This window comes from Lycium ferocissimum, chromosome 4, assembly GCF_029784015.1.
Source record: "Lycium ferocissimum isolate CSIRO_LF1 chromosome 4, AGI_CSIRO_Lferr_CH_V1, whole genome shotgun sequence".
NCBI lineage: Eukaryota > Viridiplantae > Streptophyta > Magnoliopsida > Solanales > Solanaceae > Lycium > Lycium ferocissimum.
In genome coordinates this window covers 26,252,064-26,261,352 of record NC_081345.1, presented here as the reverse complement: position 1 = coordinate 26,261,352, position 9,289 = coordinate 26,252,064, and the positions used below count along the sequence as shown (strand labels likewise).

Below are 9,289 nucleotides of genomic sequence, written 5' to 3'. Positions count from 1 at the left end.
GAAAATTTTAGGATATAAGGCTCTTGTCCCTCATCTATACACCTCTTCATCGGCGTGGAGGGCTTGGTTTCCATATCACCAACCAAACACAATGTAGAAAAATGTTTAGAATGAGGACCAGCATGCCCCAACTCTAAAACTACATTATTTTTTACATCCTTAATAATGTATACTCCCTCAACCTCAGCATCATCAACAATATTCTGGTCGAATGGTTGGAATTTCTCTTTCTGCTCCAAATCTTGACTACTATCCACGACAATTGGTAATTGGGCATTAGACGCCTCAATCTTTTTAGTTAATTGAGCATGCAAGTCATGGATATCTGAGCCAAATTGATCTATCTCTTGTCTTAACTCAATCCTGCCTTCTATCAGTTGTATCGCCATGTCTGTAAGACTATCACAGAGAAACCCATGAAATTTCATTTGTGCAGCTTGTTCCGTTAGCCAAGATTGGCTCACTATATCAGCTTCTTCAAAGCTATCTCCTTGCAAGAACTCGCTATTTTCTTCTGTTTGATGTTCTTCTTGGGTAGTGGCTAAGCCTGTAACTTGCAGATCATTACAAGTTTCAGCCTCGGCCTACATCTCTCTGAGTTTGGCACTAATCCTCTCTGTGGCTTTCCTTAATTCTGCGACCCACCATTTGTTTTATCATATCGCTAACCCGAGCAAGACTTTCCGCATCCTCCACTTCATTACTCCTGTTAACATCACAAACAACAAGAAAATCATAATAGGGGCTCGGGGATGGGGAATAAGAGCAAGGATCAACAAAATAGGAACAACCAATATTCGACCAATTTTTATTCCAAGATCTCATGTCAAGAAAGAAAAGCAAAATGTTAAACTAAGAATAAAAATAAAAATAAATAAATAAATAACTTGAATAGACAAAAAGAAAAGTCTAATATAGATAAAGAGTTAATTTCTAGGTCCCCAGCAATGGCGCCAAAAACTTGTTGCTCCCAAACGCACACGCAAGTATACGCGGCCGTACAATTAATATAGGATTGAAGTCCAGATATCGTACCCACAGGGACTTGTGATTAACTATTTACTAAATTAAACTAATATAATTATTTAAACGATAAATAGAATCCAAAATTAATTTATAACTAACTAAAATTAAAAGAAAACAAATAATGAACTTAAACCAAGAAAGATCGAATTTTTATCGGAGAAAAGATAGATCTAGGACTATGACCACTAACAATCTAGTTGAGTCTTCCAATTGTTATACCTATTTTATTTCCTGGGTTACGAGTTGACGGGTTAATTATTGCCTTATGAGTATCTTTCGAGTTGCTCACAAGCCTGTAGATGTTACTCTAACGCTTATATTCCTATGTCATCAGAAAATAACAAGAACGCATTTATAGCTCCGTATTCAACTAAGTAAGGCTAAAGGGTATATTCCTATCCTCATTAGCGAAACGATTATTAGAACAAGCTCTATTTATTCTTAATACGCATGTAAATTTCCTATTCCTAGTTCAATTCACACGCTACAGATAGTGTCTAACTATTGGCTAGATAATCAAACAATTAGCACAAGAATAAATAAGCAACCCAAAGATGAAAATTCAATAGATATAAACGATAATCAAACGTCAACTTTCATGTTTGAGCCAAAATCCTAGAACTAAAGAGTTTAGCTCTACATAGACATGGAGGAAAAACAACAAATCATCCGAATAAAAACGTAAAAACGAGTACTATAGAGAAGAGAAGGTAAAACTCTATAACTACGGCCTCCACGACGGCTCCAAGCTCTCTCTCTAGGTCCAAAGTTCTATAAAATTGTCTTACGAACTATTTATATGTGTAGAAAAAAGCCCAGACAAAATAACCGAGTCCAAAACAAATTGGGATATAATTTGGGCAATTCGCAGTAATGCCCTTGTTTTGGGGTGGTCTTTAATTTTTTCCCATCAAAATGAAAGTATTTAACTTTTGCCCGTCACCTAAAACCTCAGTGTTCCGGCTTCGAACCCCTGCTCAGGTGAAAATTTTAAAAAAATTCGCTAGGCAGAGGTTGCCTACAAACTCTGCCCCATCAGACATAATTTGCCTGCAAACCTCTTCCCCATCGGGCATAGTTTGCCTGCAAAACTCTACCTTAAAGCAGAGTTTGCAGGCAAATTATGTCTGATGGGGCAAATTCTGCCTTAAGGTAGAATTTTGCAGGCAAACTATGCCTTAGCAAACTCTACCTTAAGTTAGAGTTTTGGACAAAATTTTGCCTTAAGGCGGAATTTTGCCTTCGAAAGTCCTCTTGCGAATCCAATCTTCTACCTTGCGAAATTCCTTTTTTTTTTTTTTTTTAATTGAGGTGGGGTTCGAACCCAGAATCTCGGGGTATTAGGCGAAGGACAAAAATTAAAGACCACCAGTTTGAGGGGCAAAAATTAAAGACCACCCCAAAAGAAGGGCAATCCGCGCAACAAAAATGATACTCCCGCCGTCTCAAAAAGAGCGTCTTCCTTTCTTTTTTAGTCTGTCCCAAAAAGATTGACACCTTTCTATATTTAGAAACAATTTAACTTTATGAGATGATTTACAGCCACATAAATATCTAAGACTTATTTTGGACCACACATTTCAAAAGTCTTCCTTTATTTCTTAAACTCTGTGCCAAGTTAAACTAAGATAATTTTTTTGAAACGGAGGGAGTATAACTTTAGTCCGAAAATCCGCTGTATCGCGTGGAAGTTTGATGTCTAACGTCGGTTGCTGGCAGGTAAGTTGTAATTGTTTCCTTTGCTTAGTTTTCAATCCTTTCTTTCCTGTTCTTTTTAATGTCAATCATTACACAATAAGGTGCCCATAATTAACCCATCATGATGTCTGCTTCTCCTCTTTTTTTTTTTTTTTTGCTTCCATCTTTTATTCAATTTTGCTCCAATTCTCTTCAATTGTGCATCGCTTTATTCCTACATAGTAAAAATATAATATTAGCTTAAATCACTATAATTAATACTCAAATGACGATTAAAGTACTAAAATGTAAGGCAAACAATGGGTAAATAGATGCATATTTGGCCGAACATCAATAATCCATATGAGTTTTTTATTTAGTTGGGTCGGGTTTAAATGGAGCGGGTTTAAAAATGAAATCGGGTTAATTTGGGGATTTCTATTAAGATAGGGGTATATTTGAAAACTTTAATGACAGGAGGGGTATTTTTAACCCAAATTTATTATGGAGGATATTTTTAACCCTTTTCCCAAAGTAGAGAGGTATTTTTGACCCTTTTCCCCAAGTTTATTTGCTTCCTTATAACAGTGTCTAATATGAAAATTATCAAGGTCCGGCTAAAATCCTTTACATATAACTAAGTCCTAGCCTATCATGGACACAAGGACGTATAAGCATGACATAAAGCCCTCATAAGTTGTGGGTGCATAATAAAAAGACGAAAAATAATACTTAAAAATTAGTATAAAAATTGCCTATATATGGAAAGACCCAAGAAATAAATATTGATGTTTATGTATTAAATAAAATACGAATTTCTTGATTTAAAAGAGAAGCAACAAGTCACCCTACCAAATAGAGTAGTATTTCCCAAGTAAAAGTCATCTCGCCTTAAGTTACCTTCTCATATTAATTCATATTAACCTTTAATAGGAGATGATAATGACAAGTTGCAAAAATATATTAGAATCAGAATTGAAACCAAGCTAATCCCTTTGATTTCACGAAATCAAAGAATTACTCCCTCTGTCTCAATTTAAGTGTCTTAGTTTGACTAAGCACGAAGTTTAAGAAATAAAGAGAGATTTTTAAATCTTGTGGTTATAAAGTTGTCATGTAAAATGTTTGAATTGACAACTTACTAAATATAAAAAGAGACACTTTTTGGAACAGACCAAAAAGGAAAGTAAGATACGTAATTGGACTGAGGGAGCAACAAACAATAACGTACCCAGTGAAATTCCACAAATGGGGTCTTGTAAAATCAAGGAATTAGCTATATCAGTAGTATAAACTTGCACCAATAGCATGTGGTTGTAGCTTCGTGTCTTAGTTTCAGCAGAAACAAAGGACCTTTTGATGTCCCAAAAAAGTATATAACAAAAGAAAACCTTGTACTCCAAGACAAAAACCCACAACAGAAACAAGATCCATTCTTCTATAAATAGGCAATAGAATGTAGGAGTAATATGTATAATTAACTATCCATCACAAGAGAAAAAGAGGAGATTAATTAGGAAAAAGAGGAGATTAATTAGAAAAAAGAAGAAATATATAGTACTAATAGAGATGGCAAAAAGCAAAGTGTTGATAGTGGGAGGGACAGGGTACCTTGGGAAGAGAATGGTGAAAGCTAGTTTAGCAAATGGACACGACACCTACATTTTGCAACGTCCAGAAATAGGAGTTGATATTGAGAAAGTTGAAATTCTTATTTCTTTTAAGATGCAAGGTGCTCACCTTCTAACTGCTTCTTTTAACGATCATCAGAGCCTCGTCAACGCTGTTAAACTCGTCGACGTTGTCATCTGTGCCATCTCAGGTGTCCATATTCGTAGCCATCATATCTTGCTTCAGCTTAAGCTTGTGGATGCCATCAAAGAAGCAGGAAATATCAAGGTAACTAATGAAGAGTTTAATTTTCTCATGCACATTTTGCCAATACAACAATAAATATGCATGCTTCATACGCCTCTGACTAATACGCTTCATTAATCTCATGCAATTTGAAATTAACTTTATAAATCCTCACTATTGATGTCCCTGCATTTAAGCTTGTTTATACTCCATCCGTTTCAATTTGTTTGTCTAGTTTTGACTTTATACAAGAGTTTAAAAAGTAAAGAAGACTTTTTAATATTGTGGCTGTAATTAACTAAAGATATGTAGAATATATCAAAATGCCCTTTAATCTTATGATGATAAACATGTCATGTGAAAAGTTGGAATTAAAGAGTTGTCAAAAAAGAAAAGAGACATTATTTCTGAAATGGACTAAAAAGGAAAGTAAGACAAGCAAATGGATGGAGTAAATGTTTAAAATGAAGAGGGAAAAAAAAAATTACCCCTCAAACTATCGGAAAAGGGACAATTTTATCCCCCGTTTGCAAATGGTCCCAAATGTGCCCTTGTCGTTAATAAAATGGATCATCACTACCTTTAGAACTAACAGATCTCCACGTCATTTTTTGACCAATTCTAAACTTATTTAACTGATGACATGGACTGCCAATGTAGAATAAAATACACTCCACCTATTTCTTATAACTTTTGATGCTATCTCACGCAAAGTTATAAAATGTACAGAGATTTTTGCCATCTGAATTTGGAACGGATCCAGCAAGAATGGAAAATGCAATGGAGCCAGGTAGAGTGACATTTGATGATAAAATGGTGGTGAGAAAAGCCATCGAAGAAGCTGGCATTCCTTTCACTTATGTCTCTGCTAATTGCTTTGCTGGTTACTTTCTTGGCGGCCTTTGTCAAATTGGTCATATCCTTCCTTCAAGAGACACTGTTGTCTTGCTCGGAGATGGCAACCAGAAAGGTAATTTTCCTGAGTTTAAGTTATATATACCGTCAGAACAAAGGATTCCTTACAATATCAGGTTAACCAAGGATATTTACATGCGAGTCTTCGTAAAATGTGAAATTTGTATTGTTGAAAATAAGACAGGTTACCTTCTACAGTTCAATGTGATCTGCTGGTGTAAAAACGATATGTATGATAACTTAAACACAATTGTCTCTTACAATTTTCTCATTATCAGATGAAATTGATCATGTAAATATGGAAATTCTTTCTAGTTTTACTGGAACCGAGTCACCGACGAATATCTATTCTTGGTCAGCATCTTAGTAGTCTTCAAAAGTGTTTTGCATTTTCATGAGTGTATGTAATTAAACAAAGATTGTCAACGGAAAAAAATAACAGCGTTACATCATTAAGAGTTTGAGTAACGACACTTGGAAAGTGAAGTTTGAATAAATAGAGGGGACACAATTTTGATGAGTTGAGTTACTTAATAACTATATCGATAGAAAGTAGCAGCTGCACAAATTTTTGTTTGTGTTATGTATAAGAAAACTTGTCCCTCAGTGGTTGCGCAAGTGTTTTCAAAGGAGTTAATTAAATGGTCGTCTTAAGCTACTTCATCCGTTGCCTTAAAGTTTTGGGTTGAGTGTTTAGATTCTTTCACAATTTGTGTAAGTTCTTTTATTTTGATTTGTTTCCTAATGGTTAGTTACAATAATTCTAAGAAAAAAGTAAAACAAGCTGCTTAGCTAGTCTTTTATGTCTTTACTCTTATTATTTGGTCTTGTGTATTTCGTAACTCTTTTTGTTTTGGTTTTGCAGCAATTTATGTGGCCGAAGATGAGATAGCAACATATACCATAAAGACCATAGATGATCCAAGGACACTCAATAAAACACTTTACCTTAGGCCTCCAAAAAACATACTTTCTCAAAGAGAGGTTGTTCAAATATGGGAAAAGCTAATTGGCAAAGAGCTTAAAAAATCAACTCTTTCCAAAGAAGAATTTTTGGCTCCAATGAAGGGTAAGAACCATTTTATCTAAGAACTCATATATTGGACTCCCTTTTCGCCGATCAATTTGATGACATTTCTCATTTATCGAGAATCAATTTAACGAACTATCGAAACTAAATCAGACTTTTTTTTTTTTTTGGTTACATAAAAAAACAGAGCTTGAATATGCAGAACAAGTTGGATTGTGTCACTATTATCACGTTTGCTATGAAGGATGCCTTGCTAATTTTGAAATAGGAGAAGAAGGAGAAGAGGCTTCCAAACTCTATCCAGAGGTTAACTACACTACGGCCGAAGACTATATGAAGCGTTACGTCTAAGGTCTAGCTCTCATAACATCTTTCGGTCTTGTAATTATTGGCTTTGGCTTTGTAATAAACTTATCTCTGATTATTCGTTACCTTCTTGTAATTATTGGCTTTGTAAGACTATATGTGGCATGATGTGCTACCATTGCTTATATGATATCAATGATGCTACCTTCTTCTCTAGTCATCTCCCTAGAGTTCCTTGAACATTTCTATACTATTTCTACGAAAATAAATGATTAAAAGTCCCTTCGGGTACATCCGATAAAATTGAAATGGTACAGAATAAGAATAATAATAATAATAATAATAATAATAAAGGGGGGACGGGTCATAATTGCCCCTCTACTATTGAAAAAGGTTCAATATCCTCTTCAATACTATCGATTCATGTATGCCCCTAATGTTATAAAAGTGAATCAAATAATTTGCCCTTCCTCGGTTAACCCCATCTATTTTAGCCACATGACACACCAACTCACCACACCAACCTTTCTTCTTCCAGTACCACCCAAAGTCACTAACACATTCACCATATGTACCATCACCACCAATCGACCCATTTAAAATAGTTCAAGGGCAAAATTGACTCATTTTTCCTTGTTTTAGAGTAACCGTTGGTAGGACGGTATTTTAGAACTATTGGCTAGTTGGAGGACATTTTTGAGCTAATTAATTAACTAACGGCGAGGATATTTTTTAGCAAAAAACACAAAGTTCAGGGACACTTTTGACCCTTTTACCTTTTTGAAATTACACTTTACTCTTTAATTTTGATTTCTTGGTGACATTTATTTAAATCTATTTATTATTAATGGGAAAGAAATTAAATATAACTGATTTTCTCTCCCTAAAATTATGCTCTTTTGATTAATTTTTTATCTTGTTTAAGAAATTCAGTTAGGAAAATAAAAACGAAAGAGAAGTTAATCCCTGAACGAATAGGAAAAAACACGAGAAGAATAATTTAGAAGGTTTTTTTTTTTTAAAAATAGGAAACAAACATTTAAAACAAATTAAAAGAGGATTAGGGTAACACAAATATAGGAATAGTGTACAAGGTATAAAATAGTACGACGCAACAACACTCGTAGCAGAATCTAGCACAAGAGAAAACTCACAAAGTATTCTTAGAAATTGTAGCATAGCGACCTTGTTCTAGTTCTAATAAAAGGCAGAACTATTGTGGAAGAGAGGCAGAATTCTCGGTCGAGGTGGTTTCGGTGTTGTTTCATTAGCTTCTACGTCCATTGCACTACTTGATGGCGTTACTCTTCCGTCTCTGATTGCCGTCAAATTTGCATGCACACTGCTTCTCAATCGTTGCAAGAAGAAGCGAAATTCCTTCGCATATTCAAAGACTCTCCTCACATTATCCGTTGTTTCGAAGCTAATCTCACGTTTGACGATTGCGTCATTCTTTACAACTTAATGCTCGAGCATGCATCCAGTGGAAGCCTTGCCGATCGTCTTCAGAACTACAATTTCAGGGGAAGGACTGCCTGAAATTGAAGTCAAGAAACACACAAAGAATGTTCTTTTAGGGCTCAGTCGCGTTCACAACAACGGAATCATTCACTGCGACATCAAGCCTGGCAATATTCTTCTTATGGGCACCACTGAAACTGCGAAGATTGCTGATTTCAGGCTTGCCGTGACATTAGAACAGGGCATGAATGAGAAATAGGGACTGATCAGGGGAACACAAAGGTATATGGCACATGAATCCGTGCTTAACGGCGAGTACGGGCCACATGTTGATTTTTGGGCTCTTGGCTGCACTGTTTACGAGTTACTCACAGGGACACCACTGTGGGAATCAGATTCAGGGAGCTAAGAAGATACATATGATGATGTGTTGAACAAAATCGGGTCTGAGGAACCATAGTTTCAGAATTCAAAGTTGTCAAACGAAGCTCAAGATTTTCGGAAAAAGGTGTCTAGTCAAGAATCCCAGCACGCGTTGGACTGCCAACATGCTATTGGACCATCCTTTTCTGCTGAATTCATCCAAAGTAGCCGACACTGCAAAGACAAGGAAGAAGGAAAGTGGTTACATAGATGTGCGCAGACCGAATGGAAACTTAGTATTGAAGAAGCAGCCGCACAAGAAGCTGGCAACCCTGCACGGCAACAAATACGTGATTCGATTGAAATATTGATGCAGAATCTGAAGAAAGTAGAGAAGGAAACTCGTGGAAGGCTACTGGACAATGACAAAAGATTTGTAATAGAAAATTGATTTGTTGTATATGTAAAAGACCTATGTGTGCAGTGGCGGAGCCAGGAATCTAGCTAAGAGTGTTCAAATTTTTAAAGGAGTGAATAATTTTTTTATAGTTGAGTGGGTGCACAAAATATTTTTGCAATAATATAATATATATATAGTACTGATTAGTGGGTGCACCAAAAATTTAAAATCAAGTTACATATCATTTAACTAAA

At 35.5% G+C, this 9,289-nt stretch overlaps 1 protein-coding gene and 1 pseudogene across 1 annotated transcript; both read left to right on the top strand.

The window, feature by feature from the left end:
* The first annotated feature begins 4,226 nt into the window (after positions 1–4,226).
* On the top strand, positions 4,227–6,936 carry LOC132054507 (bifunctional pinoresinol-lariciresinol reductase 2-like). The gene is made up of 4 exons (XM_059446502.1): positions 4,227–4,602; positions 5,290–5,530; positions 6,341–6,544; positions 6,693–6,936. The coding sequence occupies exons 1-4, from the start codon at positions 4,273–4,275 to the stop codon at positions 6,854–6,856; spliced, it is 939 nt and encodes a 312-aa protein (XP_059302485.1). The 5' UTR covers positions 4,227–4,272; the 3' UTR covers positions 6,857–6,936.
* A 183-nt stretch (positions 6,937–7,119) lies between these two features.
* LOC132053879 (mitogen-activated protein kinase kinase kinase 20-like) lies at positions 7,120–9,006 on the top strand (annotated as a pseudogene).
* Positions 9,007–9,289: the final 283 nt, after the last annotated feature.

What these genes read in the sequence shown, in the direction of transcription:
- LOC132054507 (XM_059446502.1), top strand. Translation starts at nt 4,273, where the DNA reads ATGGCAAAAAGCAAAGTGTTGATAGTGGGAGGGACAGGGTACCTTGGG. An exon ending in CGGAGATGGCAACCAGAAAG is followed by an intron (nt 5,531 to 6,340) that starts GTAATTTTCCTG and finishes TTGGTTTTGCAG; the next exon opens with CAATTTATGTGGCCGAAGAT. An exon ending in ATTTTTGGCTCCAATGAAGG is followed by an intron (nt 6,545 to 6,692) that starts GTAAGAACCATT and finishes ATAAAAAAACAG; the next exon opens with AGCTTGAATATGCAGAACAA.